At 32.7% G+C, this 27537-nt stretch overlaps 1 protein-coding gene across 2 annotated transcripts in view; it reads right to left on the bottom strand.

Moving 5' to 3' along the window:
* Nucleotides 1–27537, bottom strand: part of LOC118202521 (alpha-tocopherol transfer protein-like) — a 94519-nt gene that overhangs the window by 57544 nt on the left and 9438 nt on the right. For both annotated transcript variants that reach the window (XM_085820326.1, XM_085820317.1), the window contains exons 2-4: nucleotides 12344–12586; nucleotides 12022–12218; nucleotides 2549–2659 (exon numbers count right to left, since the gene is read on the bottom strand). In XM_085820326.1, the coding sequence (XP_085676452.1) occupies nucleotides 2549–2659; nucleotides 12022–12218; nucleotides 12344–12586 (551 nt within the window). The remainder of the gene's footprint in view (nucleotides 1–2548; nucleotides 2660–12021; nucleotides 12219–12343; nucleotides 12587–27537) is intronic.

Raw genomic sequence — 27537 nt, 5'->3', positions numbered from 1 at the left:
ACTCTCGAACTGACGAAATGCCGAGTTTGCCACTATATTCCACAGTGTTGGTCCAAGGCAAGACCCCTGTGGGCACCCTCTAAAGACATTTTTGACATAAATGCCGCTGTCTGATGTTACTTGTACACTTCGATTTTGAACGTACGAGCGAAGGATGGTAATAATGGCTGTTGGGCAGGCCATATTGTGCAGCAAATTTATTACGTCTGGCCACCAAAGGGAGTCAAAGGCTCCCTTGATGTCAATGGCTATTGCCAGTGAGTGCAAATTGTTATCCTTGTTTTGTTTGATAGTGGCCATTAAGTCTTTTATGGCATGCTCAGTTGAGTTGCCCATTCGGAATCCATATTGGTTGGGATGCAGGGCGTTGTTCCTTTGCAGGAAGAAGTCTAGTCTGTAAAGAATTACTCTTTTCAATACCTTACCGAGCGCTAGCAGTAGACAGACTGACCTGTAAGATGAAGGTTCTGCCGGAGTTTTGCCTGATTTTAGGAATAACGCCACTTCTGCCAACTTATATTTTTAGGAAAGTACTGATGTTTCCAGCAAGCTGAAATTACCGCAAAGAATAGTTTTGGGAATTCCCGGTGTATCTCTCCAATGATGATATTATCAATTCCATCCGGACCTGGAGCTTTTTTGGGTGCCAGAGTACGTATGATGTTATCCACTTCCATTTGCGTAGGAGGGGGTTCGTCTCTTATGGTAACTTGGCGAAATTTCATACTGTAGGTTTTTCTCGCTTCCTCTCTCTCCTCTAAGAAATTCTCTTCATCATCATTAGGAAAAACTGCATTTATGATCTCACTGAATACTTCGATGTTGGATGAGGCAATGCTACTCACCATAGACGAAAGGGTCGTAGGACGAAACACCTTGTTATATGTTATCTTTTGAGTAGGTCCAAAGGCTTTAGTGACATTACTACAGTAAGTTCTCCATGAGATTAACTTGGCCTCTTTAGTTTTTCTTTTATATAAAACTCTGGCTTTATTGTATGTTATCATTTTGAGTTGCCGTAGATATGGTTCTAGTGCAAGAATCTTTTAATTAAAGTAACTGTATGCTGTACTAACTGTACGCAAGATAACTCATATAAAATATCCATTTGCTTTCCTGGCATAAGAAATGTATCTTCCCTGTTTTTAAGAATTTCACCAAATAAGAAATATACAAATGAAGACTTTAATTGTACATATAGAGTAACTTGAGATGGAAAATTTTTACTTTCCCCCCTATCTAATTCTTTAAGAAAACCAAAAATATCATCTGCTGTATCTACTGAATGAATACTTTGCAACCAGTCCTGGCAAATATTGCATTTTATCACCCTTAATGTTTTCATGGCATCATAACCTGAAATATAAATTAGCACTGCTAAAATATCAGAAGAAACATTTTCTATAAAAAATCATTAATTAGTAAATTTGATTAATCAATTAATATTCGCAAAAGTAAAGATAGAATCCTTATCATAATCTGGTAAAAGGGACATTCATATTTGATGATGAAATTATAATATTGTTTTTAAAACGAAGCTACTTCTCCCTTTCTAATAATTGTAGACCGTTTATTTAATAATTTGAGCCTGTGATTTGCGGATACATTCCAAAACGTAATTCAGGAGCATCAGTTTGAAATTTTCCTAACAATATGTATTCAGCTTCATACTTTTGAAACAAACATGGAATCAATTCAATGAATGCATCTGTAGTTGTTATTAATGCCTGAAATGTTTGTGGTGATAAAGTTTCTTTTATTGGGACAGCATGTCAAATATGCTATTAGAAAGAAATAATCAAAATAAAAAATTCCTAATGTACTATTCCAAACAAATATTCAAAACAACACTATGCGAAATGTCCAAACTAGAGTAAATGTATTCGGTGTTATGTTGAAACGAAATACTTGAATAGGATTCAGAACAACTACAAATTTTTCTAAATAAATCTAAAATTTAAAAAAGCATAAAATGAAGTATTACGCTAAGGTAGATAAAAATGTTATTTACCTTAGCGTAGGTGATTTGAAATCACTTAGAATAGCAAAATATACATCCAAAAATTCCACGACCACGGGTTCACAACCACACACTGCCACAAAAACACATCGACCATCTGGATCACGTGACTTTTGCTCTTCAAGGCCATTATAGAGTTCATAAAATATAAACAATACAATTTTTATTTCAAATAAAAATGCAAAATTAAATTGATTTTTAATATTTAGAAGCCATAAATAATATTTAAAACACGGAATTTATGCATAACAAAACGCATTATTTTTTAAATAAAATGGCAACAAAGTGTCGGTTACCATAAATAACTTGTCTAACAATGGGTTTACCATAAGTCGTACAACTCGCCAGAGAAAAAATTGCCCAAATCCGTGCAATCGTCTACCAAAGTAGCACCCTATTCGTACATAACGTTAGAATCCCATTTTCTGTTTTAACATGGTGTATTAACGATTGGTTATCCTAATAAAGTTTTTAATAAAACGGATATTGAAAAAATTATAACAGTAAGAATAAAAAGAGAAAACTCACTCTTTCTTTCAGCTTCTTTGGTACAGCAAATTTTATCATATTATAAAAGGTGCCGAAAAGGGCTGTTTCGTTTACTATGTGTATACTCCTTAAACGAAAAGGCAAACAATCCTAAATAAAAAAATTAAATAAAATAAAGTAAAAAGCAACTTGAAATCTGAAAATTTTAGATTTTATTCTAAGAAAAGATTACGTATTCTAAGAAATTTTTAGATTACATTCTAAAAGATTTCGCCCTTAAAAAGGTAGCTAGAGAAATTTTAAAATTATTTTTAAAATATAAAAAAATTGTACAAAAGTTAATATTCTTGTTTCAAAATAAAGTATTATCTACTGTTATGAACTCGTAATTACACTCATTAACTCTTGAGTTCTGAAAATATTTAAACGGGAAAGAGACTTAAGTTTTAAAAACATAGACATTAGTTTCTGCCTTTCGTTTTCAAAATAAATGTTCTAAAATTATAAAATAATTTAACGTTTGGAAGAATAAAAACCAGAAATTTATATTCACACTTGCAAACAATAAGATAACTGCAAAAATTTGACATAACCATTAATATTTATTGTAGCTGAAGATGACAATGTACAATAGAACAGTTAAAGATTTTGTAATTGGCCCATTAGTTATTAAATACTTATTTGTGCGATAAGGTATGAGATATGCAATTTATATCAAAAACGTCCTATCTATTTTTTCTCATGATATTCGTGGTCCAAAAGGACGCTTTTTACAAAATATTGATCAGAATTTCAGATAAAATAATTCTGAATATGGTTAGCTTATTCTATAAATGTACTTTTGTTATTAGTCTATTGCGTAAATACAAAAGGGTTACTTTTAATTTGATTAGCTAACACTGTAAGACTTTGTTTAGCTCACTATGCAAGTAAATGACTTTTAAACTACTAGCTTACTCTATTAGTACAAAATTATGCTTTTAAGATAATTAGCTCAATACACGAAATTATAAAGTAAGTTAGTTACTTAAAGTAAGTTAGGCAGTAAGTTAAGGATTTTAAACTTTTGTAATATTTAAAATAAGAGGAAAATCCTATACATTGTAAATTTAAAACAAAGTCTATTTATCTAAGTCATAATTTTATCCCAAAGTGCAAACAATAAGCAATAAAAAGATCGAAACACTCTTCGTGATGCTTGATGAAAAAATAAAAATAAAATCTTCAAAACCTAATCAGTTGTCTTTAACAGATCTTCATAAACTTTCAACAATGTACTGAAACACAAGAGAACAGTTCCAGTATTTTTACAAAGTGAGTACATTCATTATTATAAAATCCATTATTGTTAACTCATTTATTACATTCATTGTAGTGTTAGCATGTTTTTTCCCCTCTTTGTTTGCATATTCATTAATTTGTGGGATGAGTACTACAAAGTAAACTAACGATTTTTACTTTAAAAAACTACTGTTAGAAGCAAAAATGTTGAAATAAGCGATGCATTGCTGAAGAAAAACTAGAGTATAATGAAATGTTTTAAGTACATGTAAAAACTAAGTGAATTATTGCGTTGCGCTTTCGAATATAATGAAGCATACTGCAATACGAGAGTAGTAATATAATTCAAAATTTATACAATACACTCAATAAGTTCAGAAATAAGCATAAAAAAAGGTGTTCAAAACCGAAAAAGCGGAAAGGTAAATGTGCATTTGTGAATTATTTTTATTATTGCCATTTGCATGAGTTGCCTTTGGTTAAGAATTTTATGGTTTATTCAGTGTTGTTACTGGCGTACGTGTTCGTAGTGGATTGAATGCACAAGGAACTAATGAAAGCTTGATGAAATTTATTTTTCCAAAAACACTTTACAGTTAAAACTTTTCACAGAACATAGGATCGTACGTCTCTTCTCAGTATGACAGAGCACAATCAATAGTTACCATTTCAAGCTATTAAGAAAAGTTGAACACAAGGCAATACAAAAAGCCTTAAATGATTAAACTCACACTGTTATTTCTTAACATTCCGAGTTAAACTTTGAAATCAGCTCCTAACGAAACTGCTCTCTTGGCTCTTATGAAGTTTTATCCCGTCCGCAGAGAGAATTTCCAGTACCTTTGATTTCTTGGAATTGCTGGAAGGCATACAGTTACATAGGATCGGACTAGTCAGAGTTACATAAGGATGATAACCAAGTTTGGTGATTCTTTTAAATTTGGCTGCAAAAATTAGTCGTCAAAACCAGCTTGGTATTATCTCGACAGTTCGGCAAGATAGCCATTTATCTTGGTATTAAATTAGCCTGTTTTCCGGCGATAGTATTAAATGGACCCTGTTTTCCTTGTAACCTTGTTTTTCGGGCGGTTGATGCAAATTGTAATATCTGCAATAAGTACTGAATACCAGAGTTACTACAATTTACATATAATTTCACTAAAATTATTTAAATATGTACGAAATTCATAACTATTATATGGCAGCAAAAGTCTCATTTTGCAAAATGTTCATCTAGGTCACTTCAACGCAATTTACCACAATTTTGCAACTTGCTGTGCATAGGGAAGATTGGAAGTTGGAGAATTTGAACACAGTTTCAAGAGAAAGAAATTTTCAAAGTTTCAATGACAAATATAGAAACATTGCTAAAATTATGATAAAAGAAGAGATGGAAAATTTCGTACAAAAGAAAAAAAAATAAGTCGGAAAGAACAGAAGTTTTCACAAATTTTTAACTGTAATCGTTTAAAGTAGCGTTTCTCAAACTCTGGTCCTTTAAGTCTGCCCTTGAGGTCCTCCTAAATTTCCAAAGACGATAAAAAATAAAATCCAGTTTAACTGCATATATCAGTCACACTATAGTTGAAGATCTCAGTGTTTATTAATTAACACGGCAATCGTCTATCACTTTTCCTTCTGCGGCCGAGATTTATGAAATCTGTTTCCAGTTACCGTAGCTATAGACTTTCTTCTCTAGTCTTAGCAACAATAGAGAGATTTTGATCTATGAAACCTCTCTTTTGTATAGATGTGTAGCACCACGGTTTCGCTGCACATGTGGCTCCGCTAGGTTCATTATTAATGAAAACGGAACGCAATAAACAGTACAACTGTGTGCCAACATTTATTTAATTCTTAGTTTATAAGATAAAGATTATCTGATCTCTAACATCCTTGAATTATTAAAAACGAATACGAACCTTTCTTCTGTTAAATTAATTACTTAATATCGATAGAAAATTAAATGAATTTCAATTAACTGTAGATTAAAAATTACAGGTATACTCGAAATAATATACTAAAACAATTGCTTTCGAGGGGCACAAGGATAAGATGGTTCTAAGAATAGTCTAATTTGTTAGATTTTTTTAATTAATTTTCTAAAGGTTCGTAATTCGATTTGAGGAACGCCGGTCTACCGAAAATATACCACATTCTGCGTTGTAGGCGATCTGAGTGGGAGCAGGGCAGCTCCCATTCGGACAAACCGTTCAGACTTTTCTTTCCGAAAAGGGATTATATTCTTGGTGGTTACTAATAGGTTTAAACCTATTAGACAACGAACGATGACAACGAAAACAGTTAAACATTATTTACAGAATTCTTCCAACCAAAATTCTAAAAAGATTTTTAAAAAAATCTGCTTTGTTTTTCTGAAAGCTCGTAATTGGAAGTACATGTTGGGTATCTATACATGCGAGAAAAAGGACCTATTGTTAACCTTTAGGAATATCATCATTGTGATTATTTCCTGATACGCAGAAGCATTTACAAGTCGAGAAAATGGCGTAAAATGTTGAAACAATTCATGTAATTTTTTATAGAAAGCATTTTAAATCGTTGCCTAATCTCTACCCAATAAATCCAAAATTTTAAAGCGTTATTAATAAAAGCAAGAATGGTTTAATAAATACACAGCGAATGTAAAGAGAAAATAATATGCAGGTCTTCTCAAAATGTGCATATCTAATTTAAAAATCATAAATTAGTATACCTTCTTTCAAGTTTTATCAATTTGAAACAAAGGATATAAATATTAGATTCAGCTTTAAAAGAAAATATATTGAATCCGTAAGTTCCATTGGAAGTTTAGAACTGCAATCTAAGTACAAGGGCAGTTTAAGAGAGTTTCAGATAATTCCAACTTACGCGGTAAGGTAGAACCGCACAGAGCTCTTTCAAATGTCTAAAAAGACGTTCTGGAAAAGCGTGGACATCAGTGACATCAACAAGAAAAGCTGATTGAAATGTATTGTTTGAAAAAAAGAAAATCAAACGGATTATGAGCTAAAAATTTCAAAATAGCGTGTTCATCACATTTAGAAGCGTTGTCGTTGGAAAAATTACTTCCAAGAAACACCCAATTTCTTAGTGAAGATAATTTGGACCGTAAAGTGTAATTTTTGGCTGTACTATCCGTCAAGAGCTGCAAAGGATGTACGTTTTCTAAGAAAGAATGATTTGTGCTATAGGGTTACATTTAAAAACATTCTGTAAATGCTTTTCAATTTTAAAACTAAATTACTTATTAATAACAGTGCTTTTATAATCTTTCAAAGTATGAACACAATGCACGTTCCGGGACTCATTGAATATACAAAGAATTTGCCTAGCGTCTGAAGAATAGAGAAATTAATAGTAGCTGAAGATTTAGAAGTGGTAGTTGTGAAATAGTACTTTTAAAATAATCTAAGTGGAGTGGGAGGAGATGTAACAGGCCGCCCAACCGGGATAGTGGCTAGTGACTCTGACTACTACACCAAAGCGCTCGGGTTCGAATCCCGGAGAAGACATGGATGTTTGTAAATTAGTGTAAATTTTTGTAAATATGGTGTCTTTTCGGCATGGAGGCACTCTAAATATGCGGCGGGACGAAAAAACCTGGGGGCGGAACTAAGCAAAGTCGTACTGTTACCTGTATGGTGCCGAAGGCTTTTGCCAACGACAGGCGCAATCTTGCCTCTATGAATTTCGTGGTCTCAGACAAGCGACATTGCTCATAACAACAACAGGGACCCACCAGCGGCCGAGCGGTAAAGTCGCTGAACACTGGTAGTTCGATCCGAGGTTCGAATCCCGTGAACGGGCTGGCTGCATGGGCGTTTTCGTGGTTTTCCACATGTGTAACGTGTATACGAGCCAGTTTCCTTTAGAAGGTCCTCCACGAAGGCATCCCTCCCCTTAGGCAGATAGCCCTAGTATGCTTTGCCATAATTAAATAAACCAAACAAAACCATAACAACAACAAGAGATGTAACAGCTTGGGTTGAAGAACAGACACACAGAGAGAGATAACCAGATGCATTGATTTAGCGAACATAGATTTTATGATAAATGGTTTACTTAGGGCAAGAAGAATAGCGCATAAGATTATGAAGATTATTAACAACAATAAAGAAGCCATTCGCATTGTGTGATTCGTGTATTTGTATAGTTGTGTGGTGATTTTTGTACTGGCGTAGGCCGTATATGGTCATAGGGCAAACTTTGTTTTGCAAGGTGGACCGGGCTGCGCCCCAACAAAACAGAAACACAGAGAGAGAAAGAGAGAAAATGCGGATCATCAATGGAGATAATTAATTGTGTTAGACAAGGCTCCATGTTTACAATTCTTTCTCATTTTCGAAGAGCAAGGATCTTCATGAGTTAATACAGCATTAAAATATAAGAAATCTAATTAAAACGGATACACGACTAACCCCGTCAGTCTTTAAACTTCCAGTCTCTTTTATCCGTCAGCCTATGAGAACATTCAATAATTAGAAAAATCCGATTAAAACAGTAAAAATTCGGACTTCTTCAAACTAATCTGTGCTGCAAACAAAACATGATTATTTTGTAACCGATTATTTAAAATAAAGACTAAAGTACTACTGTAAATAAAAGTAGGGAAAAAGAAATTTTTATTTAAAGTTATAAATAAAATACCTCCATATTGAAAGAGAAACAATAATTTAGTATCATAAATCTCCATGATCAATAAGTTGCTCCTTAGCTGCCTTTTACGCTTAGCATATATTACAAACCGAAATATTCTACGTAGAAACATCGCTAATTTTACTCCTTAATAATTACATCTCTGACTTCAACCTGGTGAATTGTAATTTATTATTTTTGCTTTTATCACCGCATGACAATCAACAGATATCAGCTTGTGAAATAACTCACGCAACGGTGATTACCAAAGAACAGGGTGAACTTTTACGTTGATATTACGCTTTGTGATGACTACATACTCCAGCTAACAGCTCTGCGAAGTACTGAGTTCAGTGAACTGATGAGGAGAAATTTAACAAATTTTGATTTCCTTGAGCACAAAAAAAAAAAAAAAAAAAAAGTTGTAAATTATACTCATTGGCTAAAAGATTACATTAGTGCTGTGGGAATTCACAATAACTGATTTGTTGTTCAGATAAGCGCAAGATTGGTGCAACAAGCGGCAGAACGTAGGAAAGGAAACATTTTTTTTTTAAATTTAGAGAAGCAAGGAGTAATTAAAATTAAGGGACATCAAAATATGTAGAATTTAGGGAAGGCACTGAGAATTAAAATTTAGTAACAGCAAAAGTTTTGGAATTTAGTGAGGAACTTGGAAGAAGTATTTATAGCCCGAAGAGATTGCTCCCGGCCTTAAAATGTCTATCGCCATCCTTGGATAAACCTTAAGTATTTTGGGAATTTATTTATTCGGGACTTAGATAAGCGTTATGCATGGGCAGGAAACAGGCGTAGGTATAATCCCTAACTAAACTAATATGATTTAGGTTCAACTTCGTCATCGTGAGATAGAAACCAAGATAAAATGTAGCAGAACAATACGTCTTTAGTCGCCATTCTCTCGATACGTGGCCAATAGCGGACGTTAGCTAAACTTTGCGATGGCAGCTGCGAACTTGAAGAGTTCAGATATCTCAAACAAAAAGCAAAATTTTATAATTAATGGAATTTGTCAAGAAATGTAGAGAAGTGTTAATAAATATAGATGATATAACAGAAGTTTTTCATTTTGGCGACAACGCCGCAATCGTTAACCAACTAACGGATGGCGAGTGCGGCTCCAGAAAATATCACTACCGATAGTGAGGAAAGGAGCAGATAAGATGTTAAAGACATTTATATTGATAATTTAGTCAGAATTCTTGGCATAAAAATTGCAGAACATGAAAAAGGCAACTTTGTGGTTCAAGAATAAATTGTGTGTATCTATAGAGTTAAAGAGAAAGTATTAGCACAAAATGGGAGAACTCACATTGAAAGAAATATTTAAAACAAAAAAATAAATATTGAGCTTTTTTTTTTGTAAATTTTGTTTTCATTGAGGTCTTAAGTGCTTCATTATTACATAAACTACTATTTTTCATATTTTTAATTTTATAATTGCTGCATGCTATCTTCATAGATTTAAACTAATGATCATATATACGGAAGAACCTCAAATCCGAAATCTCTGAAGTCCCGATGAGTCCGGATCTTGGACTTTGTACTATTATTATGCATTTTCTCTCATAGAAACGAAAATTGGCTTTTCATTTTCTTCGGTTATTAATGACAGATATTATTCAAGGTTTTCTCAAAGCTGATGGTTAGTTAATTAGACCTTTAACTGTGTATGAATTAATGTATGAAAACGAACACAAAGAACAAATGTTAAAGAAACTAATAGTGAACAAAAAGAATCGGCATTTCAATTTTCATTTTGAATTTGAAAGATTAAATTGCTTTCCATTTTTTCGATATTCTGATCACACTTAATGTATCTAACTTCAGTTCTAGATGGGTATCATAAATATATATTATATAATTTCAATATTATTGTTTATTGCAAACCAAGCTCGCTTTCCGCCATACTTGAAAGACTGTCATTCTGAGTAGGCTTCACTTTATTCTTTCATTTCACCTTGCACTTTAAATTTGTAGAGTGAGATCAAAACTGCAAAGTCAGCTCTTGACCAAAATCTATTAATGAACAGTTGCCAATTAACAATTATGCTCTTGTATTATTCACCAAACGATTGAAAGTTTTTAATCTGCAGATAAGATAAAACTATCTTTCGTTGTCAGCATTATGAGATTTTCTTTTTTCCATAGATTAGTTATAAAATTGCACAAATATTGCACAAGTTTATAACTGTCGAGTTTTCTCCCATCAATACAATTCGATATTTAAAGACCACATTCCATATATGAGCTCCCAGGTATCTATGATCCTGTTTACCACCGTGCTTAATATACATTGCCTAACGGGATTAGTCTTAAAATTTCGCCCTAGAGATCACGGGAATTACATTGAATAAAAAACGAAATTTACAAATCTTTCATTATCATTCATTGTTGATCAATAAAAAAAAACGAAATTCACAAATCTTCCATTGTCCGTCATTGTTGATCAATAAAAAAACGAAATTCACAAATCTTCCATTGTCCGTCATTGTTGATCAATAAAAAAACGAAATTCACAAATCTTCCATTACCCGTCATTGCTAATCAATAAAAAACGAAATTCACAACTCTTCTATTGCCTGTCATTTTTTATCAATAAAAAAAACGAAATTCACAAATATTCCATTGCCCGTTATTGTTGATCAATAAAAAAAGAAAATCACAAATCTTTCATTGCCCGTCATTGTTGATCAATAAAAAAAACGAAATTCACAAATCTTCCATTGTCCGTCATTGTTGATCAATAAAAAAACGAAATTCACAAATCTTCCATTACCCGTCATTGCTAATCAATAAAAAACGAAATTCACAACTCTTCTATTGCCTGTCATTTTTTATCAATAAAAAAAACGAAATTCACAAATATTCCATTGCTCGTTATTGTTGATCAATAAAAAAAGAAAATCACAAATCTTTCATTGCCCGTCATTGTTGATCAATAAAAAAAAACGAAATTCACAAATTTCCATTGCCCGTCATTTTAGATCTATTGCCTGTCCGCGTTTTAAATGAATTGGTTTGTCAGTAAATTCATAAATCTCCCATTGCCCATCATTGTTGATCAATAATAATAATAAAAAAAGAATTTCACAGATCTTCTATTGCCCCTCGTTGTTGATCTGTTTATCAAAAAATGACATTTTCGTTTTCTGCAGCCAAAATTGTTAAAACAACTTCTTCCCCAGGGAAATTAAATCGGACGTTTCATTCATATATTCATAACAAGTTTTCGGTTTGAGTTATTGATTCAAATTGTAATCGTTCGTCACAGCGAACGTTTCAAGAAATTATTTTCTATTTGCTTTCCTTTCACTCTTCGGTCTATAGATGCCGCGAATGGCTTTGCTTTTTATTACTTAGCTGGAACATTCTCGATTTTGATTCTGTTTTTTTTATCACTTGACATGTTTCTCTGTTGACATTTTCATTCTCATAGCTGATGAGAAAGGTTCTATTTACATTTCCAAAGTAAAACCCTGCTAATTTACTCGCGTTTTGCCGATATTTGTTGCTTATTATTAGTTTCTTCAAAACGAATTAATTCTATTTTTGAAATGTTTCCTACTCACTTGCACTCCGTAAAGCACGAAAGTAATAAATTTTGGAGATGCAAGCCGATAAATATCCTCCAAGGATAAATCTTTCAGGTCATAGATGAGCACACATCCGCATACTGAAGATGCTTTGAGACGGCAAGAAAGTAATCCTGCTGTCATAACTGCAGCAAATATGTCTTCAGCAGAGACTCCATTCCGTCTGCAATGACCTGTAAATATTTATACTGTCTCTTCAATAAACATTTCTTTTATTTCATTTAAGCAAGGAGGTTCAATCTCTCCCAAAAGAAATTTTTCGAGAATAAATGATATGATACAAGAACGAATTTCTCACCTACACGGAAAATGGCCACAAGCCGACCATCACCATCTCTAAAATGCATATTTGCGTAGCAGTTCACATCCATGACGTGTTTAAGTTCTGAAGGTAAGAAATCTGTATAAACTCTTGAGTACTTCTCTTTGAAGAGATAATAACGTCGCAATGCCTTGAAAGCCTTGTGGACATCATGCTTCTTGCACCTGAGAAACATTAACAGGAACTTGTCATCCATAAATGGATAGAAATCAGGCTCTTCTACAGGGAAAAAAGTAATGCTGATTATAGATATTCTACAAACGTATGTAATCTGATTAGACAAGAGTTATTACAGCAACCCATAAAACAGCAATGGTCAGCTACCAGTGCTTCGTTATGGTTTGCAGCTACAACTTAACTTTCAAATCTTTTTCTTAGCTAGAGCTAAAAAGTTAGAAAATTAATGGTAACTAAATTATTTGAAGATATCTTTCTTGTTTCATTTTTGTAATAAATGTGTTTTAAAAAGATTTGGTTTGTCAATATTAAATGTAGTAATAAACATATTTCCTTCTACCAAACTTTCTTTTAATCGTACTCAATAAGTACTCAATTAGTTCAAGGATTTAAGTTTACAGATGGCGATACTGGTCTTCTGTGACCTTAAGTTATAAAATATACATATAAAAGCTGATTACTTCTAAATACAGAATTTTCAAGCAATAATTTCTATCAATACAAATTAAACAAAGGGAAAAATACCTTAGCATAAGATGTATAGACACACTGCTGTTAATTCAGTTGAAGTTACTGAGACTAGCATTTCATTCTTGAGGTATTAAAGAAGAAGTCGTATTCTGGCAGAAGGTGGAAAAATTAATGTGGGCGAAAATTTTCGATATGGCTTCCACTTTTTATTTCAATTGATAATTAGTCAAAATTCAATCAAATGATCTTAACTCACTATTAAACATAAGAGACAAGTTTAAAAGATGACTTTGCCCTCGAATTAACATATAGTATATATATATATATATATATATATGTCATAATAAAAGCAGAAAAAGGAAAAGCCGCAGCAAAGTTGATGCGTAAATTATGCTGTTGAAAAGGAAGTATTCTGATTGCGTCGTAAGCTAATGTGTTGACTTCGTAAATAAAACTTGGCAGTCCAGGCGATTTTGATTCAATTTTTATTTCCCTTTGACATTATGTGGCCACAGATCACTTGGCACCCTAGTCATGCATGTTCAAGAACATTTACATTATTTTTATTTTTGCAATAGGAAGCATCATAGCGAAATTGCGTCCATGCACAGCACAGACAGAAGTTGAAGTGCGTAGTTATACAAGATAGAAGCACACGAAGAGAAAAGTTTTGGTTGTTTCAATTCCCAATTATTACATCATCAGAACTGCGCAGGCCATAGAATGATCTAGAAATGATGCAATCCAGAGACGTTATTGCGATTTTTAGAATAGAGAGGGAGAATTAATGTTTTACCGTTAGTTTAAATTATAATTTTCATTCACATATTTTTTATCTTACATATTCCCCTCCCCCTTCAAAGAGAAAAAGGCGACAGAAAAGAATTTTGAGAAGAAAGCATTACAGAATTAGCAAAACTAGGTAAATACAACAGAGAAAAAAATCACAAAATTTTTATATAAATAATTTTTTAAAGTATAAAACCTTACAGATATCACTTTTAACAATAAATTCAAATTGAAAATTCTATTGATTATTGAAAGTTTTCAAGTTCATCGTAAAGAATGTCCTAATTTTTCTCAAGAAAGTCCACAATTCTGTAAAATCTTTGCTTAAACATTAATCATAATCAATATTTCGCAGTTCTTAACTTGAAAGTCTTTCATAAAAACTGATCTTGCAATATAAAACCAAAATTTTCTTTTACAGATACAGGAAATTTTAATTGATTATTTATGATATATTCCACATTTTCTTAATTGTAAAGCAATGCAAATTATAATTTAGAATTTAATACATAGTAAGTAAAAAATTCAGTGTAATAACAAAATAAACTTTGATAAAAATGGGCAAATCCTCTACAATGGAAATCAGCGTGACAACTTGCTGATGGCTGTGGGACGCTTAAATACAATTACACATAGAAACCTCCGTTCCTTAATAAAGGTAACTGGCCTCTAGTATTGTATAATTATCAAAGTTTATAACTATAAAAAATCTTCAAACTAGTTAATTGAAATGGAAAAAAATGTACAAATATGCAAAATTAAAGATATATTAAATCCTACACTGCCCTACAATAATAATATGGACCATATAATTTTGTGAATATAAAATAAGGAAATAAATTTCATAATCATATCTATTTAGGGAAGGCTTTCAAAACTTTTCCAAATACAAAAATTTCAAACACATCCATTAACATTACAAAATCACAAAAATTTCAAAATTTTTTAATATGATTAAATTTTCATTTTAAATAATGTACAATTATTATCGAAATTTCTAATTGACTTATTTTGTACAAATTGGAAGACGCCACAGCTTTATCCTAGTACACACTGCCAGCTATTTGGGCAGTTATTTGGAAAGGCCTCCGTTCCTTTTATAAGGTAACTGGCCTTTGCGAACTGCATTACAACACCCCATTTCTAAGAAAAAAAAAAAAAAAAATAACCACACTCCATTATATTAAAGAAATAAATTATTATATTCGAAAAAAATAAAAGTTGGAGCCTTCAAAGTTATATTACGATCCGTACACCTTTTTAATCAGTTAATATGATTTCATACTACTTATGATTCCTATAATACTACTCAAAACACTATTTTTTTCTCATATTCTACACAAATTTTTCAAAATTATTTCACGCACTTAAAAATTCTAATCAACAATTCAAAATTTTCGACATAAATTCCAAAATGTAACAATTAACTTTAATAGCCTTCTCTGTAAATAGTTTACATAACTTAAAATTCGTTACTTAATTTCTCACACTTATGAAAAATTAATGAACAAGAATTTCACATTTTCACAAAACAGCACAATTAAATTGCAAAAATTTTAAGCACACATGAAATAAAAAGTATAGAATCCGCAGCATAATAAATACATTTGTTCCTGAGTAAAAATCACCGTTCAAATAATGAATAAATGAAAGCTGTGAGGTCTTCTAGTTTGTGTAAAATAAAGAAAATTGTAAAATGTAGTAAAAAATGTAAAACCATAATTTCAATCATGCTATTCCAAATGGTAAAACTATGAACTATGAATGTGAAAATTGGTGTAAATTTTAAGATTTATGATTATTCGTAATAATTTATGGACATATAAAATTTTTATAACTGTGATCTGGTATGCAAAACATTTTTAGAAATTCTTCCCTGGAGTATCAAAATTGTGATGTGAATGTTCCAGAAACAAGAACTTTTTATAGATTGGACTCAAATCTTCATAGGACTCTAAAAATTATTATTGAACTCAGAACTCCGTATGTGTCAGTACGTATTATAATTTTATTGTTCGAAGTCTAATATTATATTTTGTATGTTTCAAAATTATATTTTTGCTACTTTAATGTTTTTTCTATCAAAAAGGCTTCTCTATCGCTCCGCCTTTTTCTTTTTGAAAGGGGGGAATGTGTAAGATAAAAAATATGAAAGCAAACTTCTAAATTTATTTCACTATAACCTCTTTTAGTTTCTATTTCATTTGGGAACTTCATCTATCTGTCCTAAAAGTAGCGCTTAAGTCTAAACTGCACCATTCAAATTAATCATGCGATCTTACGTAACCCTTAATGCAGAAGCCTCTTGACCAATCACCGAATTGTAAACCATAACTAAAAACTGGCTCCCCCCCCTTCTTTCTATGAACTGATGCGTCACTTTCGCTTAAGCTTTCCTCCTGGCCAGAAGCTTTGCGACTACCTTCTTTGTTCAAGGAATATGTGCTGATCTAACAAAAATGTAGACGCATAAAACGCTCGTCCGTATGTGAACCAAATATTGCGAATCCCGACTTGCTTTCCTCAATAATAAAGTTATCTTGAATCCGGACATGTTTGCCTTGCGAAGTTTTTTCGCTACTCATCTATTACGCCACCGCCAAGCTCCAAATCATTTATTTTATATCTAATTAACTAAATTTCATATTATGTAACGTTCTAAAAGCTAAATTTTATAAATCATTAATTAAAAATCTTTGTATTAATCACGAAACACTTTATTTTCGGTATGTATCTCTCATATAAATTAAAAATAACATCATTGAAGTCCATGGGTCAGCAGTTCTAGGTATGCATAAAATGCGGTAATTTCTATTCTAAGAGAAGTAGATGATTTCAGGATATTGTGTGATCTCATTGTATCTGATGTACGAAACGTTTGATTCTAAAACAAAGGAACATCTTACCATTTGGGAGGGCCAAAATTGGCTCCCAACTAATCAACTGGGAAGAAAATGTGATTTATTTTATTCATCCAGAGAAAGTCCTTAGCTGATATCAGTAACGCGCGAATCAAAAGTCCAGGAAATAAAAGGCTTAATTTTTCCAAAAACAATCCTAAAAAAACTACAGTGCAATTCGAAGGATTCAGAGTACAAACTAGTAAATCAAAATAATAGTAAATCAGAACGCAGTTGCTATGTATGCGATAGTGTTTGCGAGAAATCGCACCAAAAGTTTCTAAAAGGAGAAAAATTCATCTCAAAAAAAGCTTGTATCCTGTTTAAAGATTAGATGGAGTTGGAGCGAGAAATGAGTTAGAATGTGTTAAATTGTCAGTTGACGGCAGGATAATAAAATATTTTAAGAGATTCTGGGAGGGAATTGATAATTGTAAAAAAATCTCTCTTTCCCGATAAAATACCTTCTGGATTAACAAAAATGAAAAGTTCTTTTGGTCAAGCAGAGACGTTTATTTTTTCTTTATGCGAAAGCGGAAAACCAAATTGAACTAGATGCAGCGATGGTTTCTGAGTTGGTAACATATTTCATTCCCCCTCCCCCCTCTTATAACTGGGCAGGTTAGATGGCACTTGCTCTGATTGGGTGATGATTACACAATATGGAAGTGCTCCGAAATAGATTTTTAACGCGAAATAGATTTTTAACGCACATTTATATAACCTAACGCGCATGAGGAGTAGTAATGCATGTAAAGTGTTTAGTTAAAGGTTATCCAACAAAATACCGGTATTCTTGTGTTTTTATTAAATAAAAATTGTTTATTAAAGTGTTTGAATACTTACGTTAGTTCATTTCTAGAAGTTTCTGAATAAATTACTTTTTTACCAAAACGATTTGAATGACAACGCTTTCCAAAACAAGCACGATTTTAGAAAAGGTGATGAATAGAATACTTGAAAAATAGGCATTTCGTTAATATTAGTAACTGATATTTGCAAATTGTTGGAAAATTTGCATTCCTCTTTTCGCGCTGCGCTAAGCCGACAAAAGTAAAACAAATCAATCCCACAGTAAAATCCAAGAAAGATGTGTGTGAAGATTGAGTGTCCTCCCGATGGCGCCAACAGTCGTGAATCTTTTCCAGCGTAGTGTGGAGATTACAAGGTATGGAAACCTGCAGTGGAAAATAGCTGTGGAGAACTAGATTGTAGCAGGAATAGATTGTAGCACAGAATCCCAAATAATTTACTACTCCGCCAATCACCTGCCTAACTAAATAAACTGTCAAATAGACTCAACTGATATTGTACCAGTTAAGTACATTCAATCTTTTGTTCACCATATGGTTTTACAAACATATCATAGTCTGACACGATATGTTCATCTGTTTTGTTAAGTCAAGCAAAGCAACCATTAAATCTTAAGTTTTCAGCAGGTACCCAGGTCTCGGTTTCTCAGCTTTTCCAGATGCCCAAGAAATGCAACTGAGAAACACTTCTAAGCAGTTAAGTTGAACATCTGTGTTTTTTGGTGGAAAGCAAGGTAAGCGAAATTACTCTTTCTTCTTTCCTTGGCTTTACTGAAATTGTATGTAACTGATAAAAATGATGAACTTCAATATTCAAATTGAGAAGTTTGATAACAATAACTTTGAAATATGGGGGTTTCAAATGAAAATGATTTTAATCCCGTCAGAACCGTGGAGGTAGGAAAGGAAGGAGGGGCCAACCGGCACTAGAAGTGAAGCACTGCACTGCACTCTAATTTCACTTCTAGTGCATTTGAAGCTTGAGTCTCCAGATGGGGTGTTCTTTGTTTACATTCAGAAGCTCGCTTGACAGTATTCTGATAGTATTTCGACACACGACAGTTCCATACAAATCGAAAAAGGGACACCTTCGCATGAAAGAAACATTCATAGTGTGATGGATAATAGCAATTTGTATAGTTTAGTGACATTTACGCAAAAATCACATCTTGGTTATTTTTCGATAACTAACAACAGCGATTTTGATTATGAATTTGATTTATAAAATTCTAAGCTGTTGAACTACAAAAATATAGATTTTAAGAAAAATGTTATGCTTAAAGAATGAAAAATACCTTACGGTACATTTAAAATTGTATACGTCTTTCGATACCCTTGATAGAGTATTCGCTACTTTTATTTAATTTTCCAAACGCCAAAATGTTTTAAATAAAACAATTTTTTTTCACATCCATATATTATTGTAACATGTACCTTTTAAAATTTTTTAGAGGAGAGGCTTTACTGCTGCTCATTTTAAACTCATCGTTTTAATTTTATATATCTGAAAAATAATCACTTTGGGCTTACACGTTTTACTTCTTTGGGTTAATGACAAATAAAATTAAAATCAAATGCTGCAATCCTCGTCAAAACTAATAAATATACACACAGATATGCCAATAAGTTAGCTTTCCCTTGATTTGGAACCACACATTTGTGTAAAATTATGTACAGTTTTACACAAATGTGTGGAACAGAAGAGGGATACATTTCAGAATTTGGCGGAAGTACCATGTGCGGTCAAGTTGATGCGACCATGTGAACGTGCTACATCATCAAGACAGATTATTAAGAATGAAAATAGGGTAATCGACGAAGCTGAAAACATTTGTATATCCTGCCAAAGGAGGTCCGATCATGAATGGTCCTCTTATTGATTCCAGATTGTTAAATGTTTCCCACGCAAGTCTTTTTTTCTCGGAAATTCGAGTTTTATGCTGGCTTCTTAACGTACGCAGGTCTCATTCATAGACAAGGAATGGCTAACTGGAGCATTTTACAATATTTGCTGTCAGTATCGGAATTAAAAAGTGTCGAAATTTTCGAGTCTCAATTAACTCTCTTCTGAATTAAAAATTTCTCTGACAAATTGAGAACCAGTGACAGCAAAGGAATTGAATACCGATACCGTGTATTAAAGAGTATTCAGCAGGTATTGTAAGCAGAGTATTCAGGTATTGTAAAGCAAATGCTATGAGATGCGCACTTAAGAACGTAATAAAGAGTTTTGGAATATGTATTGTTGAAATGAAGGGTAAAAAAAATCTGATAAGTATAATTAAAAGAATTATTCTCCTTACATTTTATAATAACTCAGTTACAAGTTTTAAATAATACTTTAAAAAAAACTTATTTTATTCCCTTTCAGAAATGTTCAGAGAAAGTCAAGTGCTATTTAAAGTATTTCGCTAATTCCTAATAATTCTCTAACTTAAAATGAACCGAATAGAGCATTAATTATAAGTTGACTTACATTTTTCGATTTAAAAGATGCCTCAGAAGCCAAAAAATCATGTCATATTTAAGAAAGTATTTTAGGAAGAAGCTCTATAAATAGAAAAGAAATAATGCATAATTTTAATATTAATAATACAATAAACTTTGATCTTAATTTTTGTACCTTAACCGAATAAAATCGAATTACCTTAATTTTGTTTTCTAATGTAATTAACGAAAACTTGTGAAAATATTTCATTCAAATTAACCATTCTGAGAAAACTGTCCTGCGAAAAGTATAGCATTTAATTCCGTTCAGAATGAAATGTTATTTAAAAATATGTTGTTTTCATATACTTAGGACTCTGAAGTGTTGTAGAAAAAGAAAATATATACATTTATATGTATATTTACGACGTAATTACAAAATATTTACATCCGAACGCGTCAAATCCCATAGAACTCGATGGTAAATGACCCAATGTTTTGGTCACTACGTAGGGATCGCCGGTGCTTCAGAGCAGGGTACGGGAGAAATAGGGCTACTCCGTCTTACTTCCTACCTCCATGGTCAGAAGATTGGGAAATCGCAAGTCTCCCCTCCTCAGTTAGTCAAGCCAGAAATTTCCGAAATTAACCAAGCCGAGCTTGACAAGTAGGTTTGAAAAGATGAAGAAGCTTTTGCAATTATTGCTTTGGGCATGAAATCATCTGAGTTAGTGCCTATTAAAGGATGTCTTAACTTCATACGAAGTATAGATGAAACTACACGAAATTCAGCAGCCTAAAGGCTTTATTACTAAATTTAGTCTTATGAAGCAACTCATCTCGAAAAAGATGAACGCGAGAGAAAAAAATACAATGTTACGTAACTTCGTTTTTCGAAATTGCAGTCAAACTCTGAGAAATAGGATCTGAAATTCCAAAAGAGTTTCTAACTATTTTGTTATTTAGCTTAACCGAAAAAATTCTGAAGTTTTAAAATCGTGGAAAAGTTCTCGTGATAAATTGCCTACTTACATACCCTGAAAGTTAAGTTCTTAGAAGAATGTAAAAAACGCCAGTTTAAAGCGTAGTAAAACAGCCAGTTGCAAGATGCGTTAGTTAAGAAATATCACGGTAAGGGAAAAAAGAAGTCAAAGATTATAGAAACCTTCAGTAGCTATAACTGTAAGAAAAAAGTTCACAAAGTGTTGTTAAATTAAACTCTTAAAAGGGTAGACAAAAGTACGTATCAGTTCTTAATCGGATCCTCAATTACTATATCTACTCGACTCGTCATTGTAAATCCGGTTAAAAAAACTAAGTCAATTTAACAGTCATCCGAAATACTGTTACTGGATTCAAGCAAAATGCGTATTACAGTACCTTAAATCTACGTTAAACGTAAAGTTAACCAATCGTAAAACAAATGAAATGTTATGTAGCGGACTGCGTCGAAAATACTCTCAAGAAGAAATCATTTAGCGGCTATTGTTTCATATTAGCAGGACGTCTAATTTCCTGGGAATCACGCAGGAAAAAAATTGTAGCGCTATCAAGCACTGAAGCAGAATACATAGCGTTAAGTAAAGGACTAACTAACTCAGTCCCCCCAATTTTGATGGACTAACTAATACATAGTTAACATTAACCAAAAATTGGAAAACACAAATATCTGAAAGCAAATGTGAGACATTTTAAATGAGAAATTTGCATACGGGTATATCTAAAATTACACCGTAAATAAATATGAACTTTTACATCTCCAAATTAAATAATTTTTTAATATTGCTGTATTAATTTACGATAAATATAACAACAGCAAATGGGACTCAATTAAATACTAACTTTAAAAACGGGCAATACGTTTTTGGCAGTTAATTTCATTAATCATGAAAATTTATCATCAAACAATAATGAATTTTATTTTCAAAATACGCTATTACTTAAAACTGATACTTTTCAAATTTGATAAGTTAAAAGTTTAAAAGTTTATTCTGATAAAAAGTATCAGTATTTTAACATGTAATAAATGAAAGTTATACTCGTTGATTTAAACGTATTTAGAATTTTAATTTAAAGCTGCATCTCAGTCTTAAGTAAAAGTAAAACAGAAGATAATCGCCATATTGAAAAGAAACAGACTAGTCTCTACATATAATAAAAGAAAGAGTCTGTGTGTCTTTTCGTTCGTGCTGCACGTAAGCTAATAGACCCAGGGCTACGAAATTTGATTTTTCATTAAACTGTATACTGGACTGCTGACTGTTGAAAATCAGCACTGTTGCCACTTGGAAAAGTGAGGGCGATCATTCTGTGCAGTTTTAAAATTTAATGTTTATCTTGGATACTGGACGTTTGTTAAGAGAGGGCAACGGGAAATTAGTTCATTTATTTCTTAGGATAATTAATATTTGTATTAAGGAATATTGCTTATTTCATTATAATTTTGTTATATGTAAAACATTTTTTTTTAATTTGTGTTTATTTTTTTTTGATGAAGTTTGTGGCGCCTGCGCGCGCAATTCATTACTAGCGTCTACGCATGCGCCTTGAGCTCTTGGAGTTTGTGACATGAGATTGTGAGCTAAGAGCGTGTTAGAGAATTTGTGGTGTAACGTTCCCCTTCTCTGAAGAACACTTGGTCACCCACCCTAAAAGAAGCAACAGAGAACACTATTCTCGCTTCGGCCGGAAGAGGGGAGTGGACTTTGCCCCCTGGTCGCAGGTGGGAGTAAAGAGAGATTGAGATGTGAAAGAGAAAAGAGCGGACGCTGGCTTGCACGCTCTACTGAAGTGAAAATGTATTTTAAAGTATTTCTAAATTCTAATCTGTACATAGTAGTATATAAAGACAAATATTTAGCCTAGAACAGGTCTTGTTTATTGACGGCGGTACGACTATGGTACAACTGGTGGCAGCAGCGGTGGGATTTTAAAAGTCCCACTAGTCAAACGAAGAAGTAATGCTTCAATTCGACACAGTTGAGTAGAATCATCCTGATTCTATGAGGTTTGCAGCTTCGAATCATCCTGATTCAATGAAGTTTTGACAGCACCCTCGTGATTCTGTGCGGTTTAGAAATCAGCTCGGGTTTTCTTCCGCAAAGGATCCGTTGGCGCTTCCGCAACGGATCCGTTGGCGCCGATGCGTATTTATTCGCCAAGCTCGCCAACGGCTAATCGGCCATGATTTTAGCGGTGTATAGCCAAAGAATATGTACTGTTAGACATTCTTTGGTATAGTTAAGTTGCGGAAGTGCTTCCATCAGCTGAAGTTCTGATGTTGATCTGCATAAGTTGACGGACCAAAATCATCCTGATTTTCACGTCGTATGAATCATCCTGATTCGAGTTTCTTCGTTTGATCTAAGTGATATTTTAGAGAACCGCCACGGTTCTGCACAACGAGTTTTCTTCATCAAAAATCATCCAGATTTTTGCGTTGTAATTTTTCCAATTCCAGTTTCTTCGGTGAATGTAAGTGATAGTTTAGAGAATCGCCACGGTTCTGCACAACGAGTTTTCTTCATCTAAAATCATCCTGATTTTTATGTTATGACGTTAAAGTTCCATGTTGTGGAGGAAGAGTCAGGACGTTCTACACAAGTTGATCACATAAATTCTGTGTTTGTGGAAATCATGTGATTCCGAAGATCGTATAAAATAGATATAGTGTCAATGAATCTTCATCTAACAAGTCATCAAACGGGGTAAGTACCTTCATTTTTACATTTAGGCAGTGACTTATCCTAAGTAGTTAATTTTGTTAAAAGTTGATACATTGTCTTCCTTGCTATGCATTTTAACTCATATGTATGCGTATGTTATGGTGTTAGTTCAAAATGATTTCTCATAACAATTTGCATAATTTTTGAAATAATAAGTTAGAAATTCAGTAGCATAGAAAATACTGAAAGTCTTTTTACTGTTGTTATTCGTTTGTCCTGTTTTAACATTTTTAAATGTTAACATCCAACAAAAATTAACTATGTTTGGAATTAATGTATATTGGTTTTATTGTTATTTAACAGTATAAGAATTATTGACAATTTTATATTGTTTTTTTTAATGTATCAGAAAACACATCAGCACTACTGTAGTTGTGAAAACTGAGATTTACTAAATTAAGTACAGTTGAAATATACTTAATTGGATTGTTACTGATGTTGGATTTATCGTGTACTAATTGTTATTGAAGTTGTGACTGAATTACTTACTGTTTTAATTAGTATGTACTCAGGTAAAAACTTACTAAAACTCAATTCATTAATTCTGTAAATGTTGCCATTGTGTGTGTTAGATTTTAATAATAATAAGGAATTTTAAGCGTTTTGAAAATTGTAGTACTGAGTATACTGAATTCTTGTTATATTAAGATTCAGATCATTTACGATGTTTGTAAAATCACTGTGCATTAATGGTTACTATTAATAATGATAATCTCAGTAGCATTGTATTTTTGATTAGTGTGTGATAATTCTAAGTAGAGAAATTGAGTGTGGCACAAAGCTCAAAGACTTTGGTTGACTTTCTTGGGAAAGGGAAAAAAATTGACTTATATAACCTAGCGATAGAATTAGGAGAGGAGGCTACAATGAGTCTAAAGATTGTGGAGCTAAAATCTCTGATTCAAAAAAGTGCAGCATATGACGAAGAGTTCGTTAAGGGTGTCTTCAAGGGAATAGTAAATGATAGGTTGGGAGAGGAGAGACTTCGAGGAAAAGAGAGAGAGGAGAGACTTAGAGAACAAGAGAGAGAGAGAGAGAGGATTGCTGGCCTAGGGAGATAAGACAATTTGAATTAGAAAGGCTAAAGATCGAGGCAATGGGTAGATCGTCGCCTGCGGTATCGGAAAACTCAAGATCGAGTAATAAGCAGTTTCATCGTGAGATACAAAAAATTATTCAAAAATTTGATTCGGATAGTGGAGATATTAGTTTGTATTTGACAATGTTTGAAAGACAAGCGAAGAAGTTTGGTATCGAGGAGAGCGACTGGGCATCTTATTTATTAGCACTATTGTCCATGGAAATCGTTCAACTTATATCTAAAGAACCCGAAGAAAAGGCTTGCGATTACATATATGTAAAGGCTTTGTTCTTAAAAAGATTCAAATTGAGCCCCGAAAAATTCCGTCTTAAAATTCATTCAGCATCAACGAAAATCAGATGAAACATGGAGGGATTTGAGTTTTGCTCTGAGATATTATTTAGATGGATGGTTAAGCGGTCTGGAGATAAACGATTTCGAGAAACTAAAGGATTTGATGGTTACCGATCAAATGAAACGTCGAGTCGCTACCGAAGTCAAGGAGCATCTCTTGGACGACTGGGTAAAAGTTTCTTCGGCAGCTAAGTTGACAGATATGTTAGATGACTACGAAGATGTCAGAGGAATTCGGAAGAAATCAGCTCATCCTGGGTATCAAGACCGAAGGAAGAATGATAGGAATTTAATTGATCCTAAAGATAAAAAGGGGGATGACGAGAAAAAAATGTTTCGTCTCGGAAGAAAGAAAAAAGAAAGGCTTCTAAGTGTTTCGAATGCGGCTCAGAAAATCACCTTAGGCCCCAGTGCCCAAAACTCATAAAGGATAAATCACCAGCCATGGTAAACAACGTATACAATATAAAAGCGCAGAGGAATTGTTGTCTCCGTTTATCACGGATGCACGAGTAAATGGTCATCCTATTAAAGTGCTGCGGGACACCGGAGCAAGCCTCGATTTGGTGAGTCGTAACTATATCACTCCGGAAATGTTTACGGGAGAAACAGTATGGGTGAGAAGTCCTTTGGATATGGAAGCGAAATGTCTACCATTAGCACGCGTAGAGCTTGAGATGAATAAAATTGGGCTCATCCAAACTCAAGCCGCAATCGTTGGAGAGGATTTAGACAGAGGTATGTATATTCTGGGAAATCAAACCGCAGGAAGATTGCAATCACTAATTCGAAATTCCATAAACGCCGTAGAAACGCGGGCTATGGTCTAAAAGAAAGTTCAAAACCCACAGGAAGTGGCGGTCCGGGTTTCGAGAAAAGCGACTTTTCGGGAAAAGGGCGTCAGTGAGTCCCCCACTCCAATCGACCCTACCATGGGAACCATGGAGGTAGGAAGTAAGATGGAGTCGCCCAAAATAAGTTTCTCCCGTACCCTGCTGTGAAGCACCGGCGATGCCTACGTGGTGACCAAAACATTGGGTCATATACCATTGACTTCTATGGGATTTGATGCGTTCGGGTGTAAATATTTTGTAATTACGTCGTAATATTTTCTTTTTCTGCAACACTTCAGAGTCCTAAGTATGTGAAAACAACATATTTTTAAACAACATTTCATTCTGAACGGAATTAAATGCTATATTTTTCACAGGACAGTTTTCTCAGAATGGTTTAATTTGAATGAAATATTTTCACAAGTTTTCGTTAATTACATTAGAAAAAAATTTAAGGTAATTCGATTTTATTCGGTTAAGGTACAAAAATTAAGATCAAAGTTTACTGTATTATTAATATTAAAATTATGCATTATTTCTTTTCTATTTATAGAGCTTCTTCCTAAAATACTTTCTTAAATATGACATGATTTTTTGGCTTCTGAGGCATCTTTTAAATCGAAAAATGTAAGTCAATTTATAATTAATGCTCTATTCGGTTCATTTTAAATTAGAGAATTATTAGGAATTAGTGAAATACTTTAAATAAGTATTTCGCTAATTCCTAATAATTAAATAGCACTTGACTTTCTCTGAACATTTCTGAAAGGGAATAAAATAAGTTTTTTTTTTTTTTAAAGTATTATTTAAAACTTGTAACTGAGTTATTCTAAAATGTAAGGGGAATAATTCTTTTAATTATACTTATCAGATTTTTTTTTTACCCTTCATTTCAACAATACATATTCCAAAACTCTTTATTACGTTCTAAAGTGCGCATCTCATAGCATTTGCTTTACAATACCTTTTAACAGATTGCTTTCCAATGCGAAGAATTCTTGCTTAAATAGTTTTATAACGCATTTGTCAACAGGATTTCAATTTATGTTTACAATTCAATATTAAGGTTATTATATATTTAGATAACATTTATAATCATTATAAATTAGATACATTTAATAATTAGATTTCTTCACAGTACTTTCACAGTTGTTTATAAGTGAATAAATTCTTCATTTCAAATACATTTATAAATAATTTAATGAATATTTAAGTATTTTGTCAAAGGCAGATACATGCTTTTTGCAAGCACATGCATAATTACCCATACATATTTCCTATTTTTCATTTCCGGCATGTGCACATCTTTAATTTCTGTGCATTCACTATATTTTTCGTGTAAAGTAATTTACACTAATTTAGCATACACCCGAAAGTTTTACATAAAAAATATATATGAATATAATTTGAATGAAAATTATAAGTATTATTTTTAATACCCACTCAAAGGTCAGTTTTTCTTTAAAATTCCTCCACGATGGCATCTCTCTCTTTAGGCAGATAGCCCTTGCATGCGTTACTCTATTTAATAAAAACTTAATCTGATCTATGTGCCTAATTACAAATATTTTAAAATACATAATTTTATATTTACATTTAGC

This window comes from Stegodyphus dumicola, chromosome 1, assembly GCF_044657685.1.
Source record: "Stegodyphus dumicola isolate Sdum_Otavi_A_Nest chromosome 1, ASM4465768v1".
In the NCBI taxonomy this organism is placed as follows: domain Eukaryota; kingdom Metazoa; phylum Arthropoda; class Arachnida; order Araneae; family Eresidae; genus Stegodyphus; species Stegodyphus dumicola.
The sequence above is the reverse complement of the archived record's forward strand: the minus strand, read 5'-3'. Positions and strand labels throughout refer to the sequence as shown.